At 40.5% G+C, this 13,143-nt stretch overlaps 1 protein-coding gene across 1 annotated transcript in view; it reads left to right on the top strand.

Moving 5' to 3' along the window:
* Nucleotides 1–13,143, top strand: part of LOC133559672 (equilibrative nucleoside transporter 1-like) — a 57,267-nt gene that overhangs the window by 22,666 nt on the left and 21,458 nt on the right. The window contains exon 6 of the mRNA XM_061911659.1: nt 9,696–9,830. Within this exon, the coding sequence (XP_061767643.1) occupies nt 9,696–9,830 (135 nt within the window). The remainder of the gene's footprint in view (nt 1–9,695; nt 9,831–13,143) is intronic.

Below are 13,143 nucleotides of genomic sequence, written 5' to 3'. Positions count from 1 at the left end.
GTGTCATCTCATGTGTTTATTAGGAGGAGCAGCATTTGTGTCATCTCATGTGTTTATTAGGAGGAGCAGCATTGGTGTCATCTCGTGTGTTTATTAGAAGGAGCAGCATTTGTGTCATCTCATGTGTTTATTAGAAGGAGCAGCATTTGTGTCATCTCATGTGTTTATTAGGAGGAGCAGCATTGGTGTCATCTCATGTGTTTATTAGAAGGAGCAGCATTGGTGTCATCTCGTGTGTTTATTAGAAGGAGCAGCATTGGTGTCATCTCATGTGTTTATTAGAAGGAGCAGCATTGGTGTCATCTCGTGTGTTTATTAGAAGGAGCAGCATTGGTGTCATCTCATGTGTTTATTAGAAGGAGCAGCATTGGTGTCATCTCGTGTGTTTATTAGAAGGAGCAGCATTGGTGTCATCTCATGTGTTTATTAGGAGGAGCAGCATTGGTGTCATCTCATGTGTTTATTAGAAAGAGCAGCATTGGTGTCATCTCATGTGTTTATTAGAAGGAGCAGCATTGGTGTCATCTCATGTGTTTATTAGAAGGAGCAGCATTGTGTCATCTCATGTGTTTATTAGAAAGAGCAGCATTGGTGTCATCTCATGTGTTTATTAGAAGGAGCAGCGTTGGTGTCATCTCATGTGTTTATTAGAAGGAGCAGCATTGGTGTCATCTCATGTGTTTATTAGAAGGAGCAGCATTGGTGTCATCTCATGTGTTTATTAGAAAGAGCAGCATTGGTGTCATCTCATGTGTTTATTAGGAGGAGCAGCATTGGTGTCATCTCATGTGTTTATTAGAAGGAGCAGCATTGGTGTCATCTCGTGTGTTTATTAGAAGGAGCAGCATTTGTGTCATCTCATGTGTTTATTAGAAGGAGCTGCATTGGTGTCATCTCGTGTGTTTATTAGAAGGAGCAGCATTTGTGTCATCTCGTGTGTTTATTAAAGGGAGCAGCATTGGTGTCATCTCGTGTGTTTATTAGAAGGAGCAGCATTGGTGTCATCTCATGTGTTTATTAGAAGGAGCAGCATTGGTGTCATCTCGTGTGTTTATTAGAAGGAGCAGCATTGGTGTCATCTCATGTGTTTATTAGAAGGAGCAGCGTTGGTGTCATCTCATGTGTTTATTAGAAGGAGCAGCATTGGTGTCATCTCATGTGTTTATTAGAAGGAGCAGCATTGGTGTCATCTCATGTGTTTATTAGAAGGAGCAGCATTGGTGTCATCTCATGTGTTTATTAGGAGGAGCAGCATTGGTGTCATCTCATGTTTATTAGAAGGAGCAGCATTGGTGTCATCTCATGTGTTTATTAGAAGGAGCAGCATTGGTGTCATTTCATGTGTTTAGAAGGAGCAGCATTGGTGTCATCTCGTGTGTTTATTAGAAGGAGCAGCATTGGTGTCATCTCATGTGTTTATTAGAAGGAGCAGCATTGGTGTCATCTCATGTGTTTATTAGAAGGAGCAGCATTGGTGTCATCTCATGTGTTTATTAGAAGGAGCAGCATTGGTGTCATCTCATGTGTTTATTAGGAGCAGCATTGGTGTCATCTCATGTGTTTATTAGAAGGAGCAGCATTGGTGTCATCTCATGTGTTTATTAGAAGGAGCAGCATTGGTGTCATCTCATGTGTTTATTAGAAGGAGCAGCATTGGTGTCATCTCATGTGTTTATTAGGAGCAGCATTGGTGTCATCTCATGTGTTTATTAGGAGCAGCATTGGTGTCATCTCATGTGTTTATTAGAAGGAGCAGCATTGGTGTCATCTCATGTGTTTATTAGAAGGAGCAGCATTGGTGTCATCTCGTGTGTTTATTAGAAGGAGCAGCGTTGGTGTCATCTCATGTGTTTATTAGAAGGAGCAGCATTGGTGTCATCTCATGTGTTTATTAGAAGGAGCAGCATTGGTGTCATCTCATGTGTTTATTAGAAGGAGCAACATTGGTGTCATCTCATGTGTTTATTAGAAGGAGCAGCATTGGTGTCATCTCATGTTTATTAGAAGGAGCAGCATTGGTGTCATCTCATGTGTTTATTAGAAGGAGCAGCATTGGTGTCATCTCATGTGTTTATTAGAAGGAGCAACATTGGTGTCATCTCATGTGTTTATTAGAAGGAGCAGCATTGGTGTCATCTCATGTGTTTATTAGAAGGAGCAACATTGGTGTCATCTCATGTGTTTATTAGAAGGAGCAGCATTGGTGTCATCTCATGTTTATTAGAAGGAGCAGCATTGGTGTCATCTCGTGTGTTTATTAGAAGGAGCAGCATTGGTGTCATCTCATGTGTTTATTAGAAGGAGCAGCATTGGTGTCATCTCATGTGTTTATTAGAAGGAGCAGCATTGGTGTCATCTCGTGTGTTTATTAGAAGGAACAGCATTGGTGTCATCTCGTGTGTTTATTAGAAGGAGCAGCATTGGTGTCATCTCATGTGTTTATTAGAAGGAGCAGCATTGGTGTCATCTCGTGTGTTTACTGGAAGGAGCAGCATTGGTGTCATCTCATGTGTTTATTGGAAGGAGCAGCGTTGGTGTCATCTCATGTGTTTATTAGAAGGTGCAGCATTGGTGTCATCTAATGTGTTTATTAGAAGGAGCAGCATTGGTGTCATCTCATGTGTTTATTAGAAGGAACAGCATTGGTGTCATCTCATGTGTTTATTAGAAGGAGCAGCATTGGTGTCATCTCGTGTGTTTATTAGAAGGAACAGCATTGGTGTCATCTCGTGTGTTTATTAGAAGGAGCAGCATTGGTGTCATCTCATGTGTTTATTAGAAGGAGCAGCATTGGTGTCATCTCGTGTGTTTATTAGAAGGAGCAGCATTGGTGTCATCTCATGTGTTTATTAGAAGGAGCAGCATTGGTGTCATCTCATGTGTTTATTAGAAGGAGCAGCATTGGTGTCATCTCATGTGTTTATTAGAAGGAGCAGCATTGGTGTCATCTCATGTGTTTATTAGAAGGAGCAGCATTGGTGTCATCTCATGTGTTTATTAGAAGGAGCAGCATTGGTGTCATCTCATGTGTTTATTAGAAGGAGCAGCATTGGTGTCATCTCGTGTGTTTATTAGAAGGAGCAGCATTGGTGTCATCTCATGTGTTTATTAGAAGGAGCAGCGTTGGTGTCATCTCATGTGTTTATTAGAAGGAGCAGCATTGGTGTCATCTCATGTGTTTATTAGAAGGAGCAGCATTGGTGTCATCTCATGTGTTTATTAGAAGGAGCAGCATTGGTGTCATCTCATGTGTTTATTAGGAGGAGCAGCATTGGTGTCATCTCATGTTTATTAGAAGGAGCAGCATTGGTGTCATCTCATGTGTTTATTAGAAGGAGCAGCATTGGTGTCATTTCATGTGTTTAGAAGGAGCAGCATTGGTGTCATCTCGTGTGTTTATTAGAAGGAGCAGCATTGGTGTCATCTCATGTGTTTATTAGAAGGAGCAGCATTGGTGTCATCTCATGTGTTTATTAGAAGGAGCAGCATTGGTGTCATCTCATGTGTTTATTAGAAGGAGCAGCATTGGTGTCATCTCATGTGTTTATTAGAAGGAGCAACATTGGTGTCATCTCATGTGTTTATTAGAAGGAGCAGCATTGGTGTCATCTCATGTGTTTATTAGGAGCAGTATCGGTGTCATCTCATGTGTTTATTAGAAGGAGCAGCATTGGTGTCATCTCATGTGTTTATTGGAAGGAGCAGCATTGGTGTCATCTCATGTGTTTATTAGGAGCAGCATCGGTGTCATCTCATGTGTTTATTAGAAGGAGCAGCATTGGTGTCATCTCATGTGTTTATTAGGAGGAGCAGCATTGGTGTCATCTCGTGTGTTTATTAGAAGGAGCAGCATTGGTGTCATCTCGTGTGTTTATTAGAAGGAGCAGCATTGGTGTCATCTCGTGTGTTTATTAGGAGGAGCAGCATTGGTGTCATCTCATGTGTTTATTAGAAGGAGCAGCATTGGTGTCATCTCATGTGTTTATTGGAAGGAGCAGCATTGGTGTCATCTCGTGTGTTTATTAAAGGGAGCAGCATTGGTGTCATCTGATGTGTTTATTAGAAGGAGCAGCATTGGTGTCATCTCATGTGTTTATTAGAAGGAGCAGCATTGGTGTCATCTCATGTGTTTATTAGAAGGAGCAGCATTGGTGTCATCTCATGTGTTTATTAGAAGGAGCAGCATTGGTGTCATCTCATGTGTTTATTAGAAGGAGCAGCATTGGTGTCATCTCGTGTGTTTATTAGAAGGAGCAGCATTGGTGTCATCTCGTGTGTTTATTAGAAGGAGCAGCATTGGTGTCATCTCGTGTGTTTATTAGGAGCAGCATTGGTGTCATCTCGTGTGTTTATTAGAAGGAGCAGCATTGGTGTCATCTCGTGTGTTTATTAGAAGGAACAGCATTGGTGTCATCTCGTGTGTTTATTAGAAGGAGCAGCATTGGTGTCATCTCATGTGTTTATTAGAAGGAGCAGCATTGGTGTCATCTCATGTGTTTATTAGAAGGAGCAGCATTGGTGTCATCTCGTGTGTTTATTAGGAGCAGCATTGGTGTCATCTCGTGTGTTTATTAGAAGGAGCAGCATTGGTGTCATCTCGTGTGTTTATTAGAAGGAACAACATTGGTGTCATCTCATGTGTTTATTAGAAGGAGCAGCATTGGTGTCATCTCGTGTTTATTAGAAGGATCAGCATTGGTGTCATCTCATGTGTTTATTAGAAGGATCAGCATTGGTGTCATCTCATGTGTTTATTAGAAGGAGCAGCATTGGTGTCATCTCATGTGTTTATTAGGAGCAGCATTGGTGTCATCTCGTGTGTTTATTAGAAGGAGCAGCATTGGTGTCATCTCGTGTGTTTATTAGAAGGAACAGCATTGGTGTCATCTCGTGTGTTTATTAGAAGGAGCAGCATTGGTGTCATCTCGTGTGTTTATTAGGAGCAGCATTGGTGTCATCTCGTGTGTTTATTAGAAGGAGCAGCATTGGTGTCATCTCATGTGTTTATTAGAAGGAGCAGCATTGGTGTCATCTCATGTGTTTATTAGAAGGAGCAGCATTGGTGTCATCTCATGTGTTTATTAGGAGCAGCATTGGTGTCATCTCATGTGTTTATTAGGAGCAGCATTGGTGTCATCTCATGTGTTTATTAGAAGGAGCAGCATTGGTGTCATCTCATGTGTTTATTAGAAGGAGCAGCATTGGTGTCATCTCGTGTGTTTATTAGAAGGAGCAGCGTTGGTGTCATCTCATGTGTTTATTAGAAGGAGCAGCATTGGTGTCATCTCATGTGTTTATTAGAAGGAGCAGCATTGGTGTCATCTCATGTGTTTATTAGAAGGAGCAACATTGGTGTCATCTCATGTGTTTATTAGAAGGAGCAGCATTGGTGTCATCTCATGTTTATTAGAAGGAGCAGCATTGGTGTCATCTCATGTGTTTATTAGAAGGAGCAGCATTGGTGTCATCTCATGTGTTTATTAGAAGGAGCAACATTGGTGTCATCTCATGTGTTTATTAGAAGGAGCAGCATTGGTGTCATCTCATGTGTTTATTAGAAGGAGCAACATTGGTGTCATCTCATGTGTTTATTAGAAGGAGCAGCATTGGTGTCATCTCATGTTTATTAGAAGGAGCAGCATTGGTGTCATCTCGTGTGTTTATTAGAAGGAGCAGCATTGGTGTCATCTCATGTGTTTATTAGAAGGAGCAGCATTGGTGTCATCTCATGTGTTTATTAGAAGGAGCAGCATTGGTGTCATCTCGTGTGTTTATTAGAAGGAACAGCATTGGTGTCATCTCGTGTGTTTATTAGAAGGAGCAGCATTGGTGTCATCTCATGTGTTTATTAGAAGGAGCAGCATTGGTGTCATCTCGTGTGTTTACTGGAAGGAGCAGCATTGGTGTCATCTCATGTGTTTATTGGAAGGAGCAGCGTTGGTGTCATCTCATGTGTTTATTAGAAGGTGCAGCATTGGTGTCATCTAATGTGTTTATTAGAAGGAGCAGCATTGGTGTCATCTCATGTGTTTATTAGAAGGAACAGCATTGGTGTCATCTCATGTGTTTATTAGAAGGAGCAGCATTGGTGTCATCTCGTGTGTTTATTAGAAGGAACAGCATTGGTGTCATCTCGTGTGTTTATTAGAAGGAGCAGCATTGGTGTCATCTCATGTGTTTATTAGAAGGAGCAGCATTGGTGTCATCTCGTGTGTTTATTAGAAGGAGCAGCATTGGTGTCATCTCATGTGTTTATTAGAAGGAGCAGCATTGGTGTCATCTCATGTGTTTATTAGAAGGAGCAGCATTGGTGTCATCTCATGTGTTTATTAGAAGGAGCAGCATTGGTGTCATCTCATGTGTTTATTAGAAGGAGCAGCATTGGTGTCATCTCATGTGTTTATTAGAAGGAGCAGCATTGGTGTCATCTCATGTGTTTATTAGAAGGAGCAGCATTGGTGTCATCTCGTGTGTTTATTAGAAGGAGCAGCATTGGTGTCATCTCATGTGTTTATTAGAAGGAGCAGCGTTGGTGTCATCTCATGTGTTTATTAGAAGGAGCAGCATTGGTGTCATCTCATGTGTTTATTAGAAGGAGCAGCATTGGTGTCATCTCATGTGTTTATTAGAAGGAGCAGCATTGGTGTCATCTCATGTGTTTATTAGGAGGAGCAGCATTGGTGTCATCTCATGTTTATTAGAAGGAGCAGCATTGGTGTCATCTCATGTGTTTATTAGAAGGAGCAGCATTGGTGTCATTTCATGTGTTTAGAAGGAGCAGCATTGGTGTCATCTCGTGTGTTTATTAGAAGGAGCAGCATTGGTGTCATCTCATGTGTTTATTAGAAGGAGCAGCATTGGTGTCATCTCATGTGTTTATTAGAAGGAGCAGCATTGGTGTCATCTCATGTGTTTATTAGAAGGAGCAGCATTGGTGTCATCTCATGTGTTTATTAGAAGGAGCAACATTGGTGTCATCTCATGTATTTATTAGAAGGAGCAGCATTGGTGTCATCTCATGTGTTTATTAGGAGCAGTATCGGTGTCATCTCATGTGTTTATTAGAAGGAGCAGCATTGGTGTCATCTCATGTGTTTATTGGAAGGAGCAGCATTGGTGTCATCTCATGTGTTTATTAGGAGCAGCATCGGTGTCATCTCATGTGTTTATTAGAAGGAGCAGCATTGGTGTCATCTCATGTGTTTATTAGGAGGAGCAGCATTGGTGTCATCTCGTGTGTTTATTAGAAGGAGCAGCATTGGTGTCATCTCGTGTGTTTATTAGAAGGAGCAGCATTGGTGTCATCTCGTGTGTTTATTAGGAGGAGCAGCATTGGTGTCATCTCATGTGTTTATTAGAAGGAGCAGCATTGGTGTCATCTCATGTGTTTATTGGAAGGAGCAGCATTGGTGTCATCTCGTGTGTTTATTAAAGGGAGCAGCATTGGTGTCATCTGATGTGTTTATTAGAAGGAGCAGCATTGGTGTCATCTCATGTGTTTATTAGAAGGAGCAGCATTGGTGTCATCTCATGTGTTTATTAGAAGGAGCAGCATTGGTGTCATCTCATGTGTTTATTAGAAGGAACAGCATTGGTGTCATCTCGTGTGTTTATTAGAAGGAGCAGCATTGGTGTCATCTCGTGTGTTTATTAGAAGGAGCAGCATTGGTGTCATCTCGTGTGTTTATTAGGAGCAGCATTGGTGTCATCTCGTGTGTTTATTAGAAGGAGCAGCATTGGTGTCATCTCGTGTGTTTATTAGAAGGAACAGCATTGGTGTCATCTCGTGTGTTTATTAGAAGGAGCAGCATTGGTGTCATCTCATGTGTTTATTAGAAGGAGCAGCATTGGTGTCATCTCATGTGTTTATTAGAAGGAGCAGCATTGGTGTCATCTCATGTGTTTATTAGAAGGAGCAGCATTGGTGTCATCTCGTGTGTTTATTAGAAGGAGCAGCATTGGTGTCATCTCGTGTGTTTATTAGAAGGAACAACATTGGTGTCATCTCATGTGTTTATTAGAAGGAGCAGCATTGGTGTCATCTCGTGTTTATTAGAAGGATCAGCATTGGTGTCATCTCATGTGTTTATTAGAAGGATCAGCATTGGTGTCATCTCATGTGTTTATTAGAAGGAGCAGCATTGGTGTCATCTCATGTGTTTATTAGGAGCAGCATTGGTGTCATCTCGTGTGTTTATTAGAAGGAGCAGCATTGGTGTCATCTCGTGTGTTTATTAGAAGGAACAGCATTGGTGTCATCTCGTGTGTTTATTAGAAGGAGCAGCATTGGTGTCATCTCGTGTGTTTATTAGGAGCAGCATTGGTGTCATCTCGTGTGTTTATTAGAAGGAGCAGCATTGGTGTCATCTCATGTGTTTATTAGAAGGAGCAGCATTGGTGTCATCTCTTGTGTTTATTAGAAGGAGCAGCATTGGTGTCATCTCGTGTGTTTATTAGAAGGAGCAGCATTGGTGTCATCTCATGTGTTTATTAGAAGGAGCAGCATTGGTGTCATCTCTTGTGTTTATTAGAAGGAGCAGCATTGGTGTCATCTCATGTGTTTATTAGAAGGAGCAGCATTGGTGTCATCTCTTGTGTTTATTAGAAGGAGCAGCATTGGTGTCATCTCATGTGTTTATTAGAAGGAGCAGCATTGGTGTCATCTCATGTGTTTATTAGAAGGAGCAGCATTGGTGTCATCTCTTGTGTTTATTAGAAGGAGCAGCATTGGTGTCATCTCATGTGTTTATTAGAAGGAGCAGCATTGGTGTCATCTCATGTGTTTATTAGAAGGAGCAGCATTGGTGTCATCTCTTGTGTTTATTAGAAGGAGCAGCATTGGTGTCATCTCGTGTGTTTATTAGAAGGAGCAGCATTGGTGTCATCTCGTGTGTTTATTAGAAGGAGCAGCATTGGTGTCATCTCATGTGTTTATTAGAAGGAGCAGCATTGGTGTCATCTCGTGTGTTTATTAGAAGGAGCAGCATTGGTGTCATCTCGTGTGTTTATTAGAAGGAGCAGCATTGGTGTCATCTCATGTGTTTATTAGAAGGATTAGCATTGGTGTCATCTCGTGTGTTTATTAGAAGGAGCAGCATTGGTGTCATCTCATGTGTTTATTAGAAGGAGCAGCATTGGTGTCATCTCTTGTGTTTATTAGAAGGAGCAGCATTGGTGTCATCTCGTGTGTTTATTAGAAGGAGCAGCATTGGTGTCATCTCGTGTGTTTATTAGAAGGAGCAGCATTGGTGTCATCTCATGTGTTTATTAGAAGGAGCAGCATTGGTGTCATCTCATGTGTTTATTAGAAGGAGCAGCATTGGTGTCATCTCGTGTGTTTATTAGAAGGAGCAGCATTGGTGTCATCTCATGTGTTTATTAGAAGGATTAGCATTGGTGTCATCTCATGTGTTTATTAGAAGGAGCAGCATTGGTGTCATCTCATGTTTGTGCTTCATGAGCGCCATGTTTGATTTAGTTGAGAGAGGGGGGGTCGTGACCTTGAAGCTGTGGTATGAATGATGCAACATTCCCGGACAAACTGTGTCAACAACACTGCAAACTTGATGTGTCTCCTTCCTCAGTGTTGTCTTTTTGTATGATACTGTGTGTGTGTGTGTGTGTGTGTGTGTGTGTGTGTGTGTGTGTGTGTGTGTCATGGACTTAAACTTCCAACTTGTCTTGCTCCTCCTCAGCGTTCGGTGCCATCCTCCAAGGGAGCTTGTTTGGCCTGGCAGGGGTTCTCCCCGCCTCCTACACCACACCCTTCATGAGCGGCCAGGGTCTGGCTGGCACCTTTGCTGCCTTCTCCATGATCTGCGCCTTGGCCAGTATGACACACACACACACACACACACACACACACACACACACACACACACACACACACACACACACACACACACACACACACACAACAGCTACTATGACAGACACGTGGAGGTTGACCATCAACACATGAGGAGAAGACAAGTGTTTTTTGTTGTTGTTTTTTTTGGTCATGAAAAAGGGAGTTTTTTTTGGGTTGGTGCACTTATTGTAAGTGTATCTTGTGTTTTTATGTTGATTTAATTAAAAAAAAAATAGTATAATAATGCTGTACATAGTATAATAATGCTAGACATAGTATAATAATGCTGTACATAGTATAATAATGCTGTACATAGTATAATAATGCTAGACATAGTATAATAATGCTGTACATAGTATAATAATGCTAGACATAGTATAATAATGCTGTACATAGTATAATAATGCTGTACATAGTGTAATAATGCTGTACATAGTATAATAATGCTATACATAGTATAATAATGCTGTACATATTATAATAATGTTGTACATATTATAATAATGTTGTACATAGTGTAATAATGCTGTACATAGTATAATAATGTTGTACATATTATAATAATGCTGTACATAGTATAATAATGCTGTACATAGTATAATAATGTTGTACATAGTATAATAATGCTGTACATAGTGGAATAATGCTGTACATAGTATAATAATGCTGTACATAGTATAATAATGCTATACATAGTGTAATAATGCTGTACATAGTGTAATAATGCTGTACATAGTATAATAATGCTGTACATAGTATAATAATGCTGTACATAGAATAATAATGCTGTACATAGTATAATAATGCTGTACATAGTATAATAATGCTGTACAAAGTGTAATAATGCTATACATAGTATAATAATGCTGTACATAGTGTAATAATGCTGTACATAGTATAATAATGCTGTACATAGTATAATAATGCTGTACATAGTATAATAATGCTGTACATAGTATAATAATGCTGTACATAGTATAATAATGCTGTACAAAGTGTAATAATGCTATACATAGTATAATAATGCTGTACATAGTGTAATAATGCTGTACATAGTGTAATAATGTTGTACATAATATAATAATGCTGTACATAGTATAATAATGCTATACATAGTATAATAATGCTGTACATAGTATAATAATGTTGTACATAGTGTAATAATGCTGTACATAGTGTAATAATGCTATACATAGTATAATAATGCTGTACATATTATAATAATGTTGTACATATTATAATAATGTTGTACATAGTGTAATAATGCTGTACATAGTATAATAATGCTGTACATAGTGGAATAATGCTGTACATAGTATAATAATGCTGTACATAGTGTAATAATGCTGTACATAGTATAATAATGCTATACATAGTATAATAATGCTGTACATATTATAATAATGTTGTACATATTATAATAATGTTGTACATAGTGTAATAATGCTGTACATAGTATAATCAATCAATCAATCAATGTTTACTTATATAGCCCTAAATCACTAGTGTCTCAAAGGGCTGCACAAACCACCACGACATCCTCGGTAGGCCCACATAAGGGCAAGGAAAACTCACACCCAGTGGGACATCGGTGACAATAATGATCCAGTGGGACGTCTGTGACAATAATGATTATGAGAACCTTAGAGAGGAGGAAAGCAATGGATGTCGAGCGGGTCTAACATGATACTGTGAAAGTTCAATCCACAATGGATCCAACACAGTCGCGAGAGTCCAGTCCAAAGCGGGTCCAACTCAGCAGCGAGAGTCCCGTTCACAGCGGAGCCAGCAGGAAACCATCCCAAGCGGAGGCGGATCAGCAGCGCAGAGATGTCGAGGCGGATCAGCAGCGCAGAGATGTCCCCAGCCGATACACAGGCAAGCAGTACATGGCCACCGGATCGGACCGGACCCCCTCCACAGGGGAGAGTGGGACATAGAAGAAAAAGAAAAGAAACAGCAGATCAACTGGTCTAAAAAGGGAGTCTATTTAAAGGCTACAGTATACAAATGAGTTTTAAGGTGAGACTTAAATGCTTCTACTGAGGTGGCATCTCGAACTGTTACCGGGAGGGCATTCCAGAGTACTGGAGCCCGAACGGAAAACGCTCTATAGCCCGCAGACTTTTTTTGGGCTTTGGGAATCACTAACAAGCCGGAATCCTTTGAACGCAGATTTCTTGCCGGGACATATGGTACAATACAATCGGCAAGATAGGATGGAGCTAGACCGTGTAGTATTTTATACGTAAGTAGTAAAACCTTAAAGTCACATCTTAAGTGCACAGGAAGCCAGTGCAGGTGAGCCAGTACAGGCGTAATGTGATCAAACTTTCTTGTTCTTGTCAAAAGTCTAGCAGCCGCATTTTGTACCAACTGTAATCTTTTAATGCTAGACATGGGGAGACCCGAAAATAATACGTTACAGTAGTCGAGGCGAGACGTAACAAACGCATGGATAATGATCTCAGCGTCCTTAGTGGACAGAATGGAGCGAATTTTAGCGATATTACGGAGATGAAAGAAGGCCGTTTTAGTAACGCTTTTAATGTGTGCCTCAAAGGAGAGAGTTGGGTCGAAGATAATACCCAGATTCTTTACCGTGTCGCCTTGTTTAATTGTTTGGTTGTCAAATGTTAGAGTTGTATTATTAAATAGAGTTCGGTGTCTAGCAGGACCGATAATCAGCATTTCCGTTTTTTTGGCATTGAGTTGCAAAAAGTTAGCGGACATCCATTGTTTAATTTCATTAAGACACGCCTCCAGCTGACTACAATCCGGCGTGTTGGTCAGCTTTAGGGGCATGTAGAGTTGGGTGTCATCAGCATAACAGTGAAAGCTAACACCGTATTTGCGTATGATGTCACCTAGCGGCAGCATGTAGATGCTGAAGAGTGCAGGGCCAAGGACCGAACCCTGGGGAACTCCACACGTTACCTTAACGTAGTCCGAGGTCACATTGTTATGGGAGACACACTGCATCCTATCAGTAAGATAAGAGTTAAACCAAGACAGGGCTAAGTCTGACATACCAATTCGTGTTTTGATACGTTCTAATAAAATATTATGATCGACGGTATCGAAAGCAGCGCTAAGATCGAGGAGCAGCAACATAGATGACGCATCAGAATCCATCGTTAGCAATAGATCATTAGTCATTTTTGCGAGGGCTGTCTCCGTCGAGTGATTTGCCCTGAAACCGGATTGAAAGGTTTCACATAGATTGTTAGACGCTAAGTGTTCATTTAACTGCTCCGCAACAATTTTTTCGAGGATTTTTGAAATAAAGGGAA

The sequence above is a fragment of the Nerophis ophidion genome, linkage group LG09 (assembly GCF_033978795.1).
Source record: "Nerophis ophidion isolate RoL-2023_Sa linkage group LG09, RoL_Noph_v1.0, whole genome shotgun sequence".
NCBI lineage: Eukaryota > Metazoa > Chordata > Actinopteri > Syngnathiformes > Syngnathidae > Nerophis > Nerophis ophidion.
This window is presented reverse-complemented; position numbering and strand designations above follow the sequence as displayed.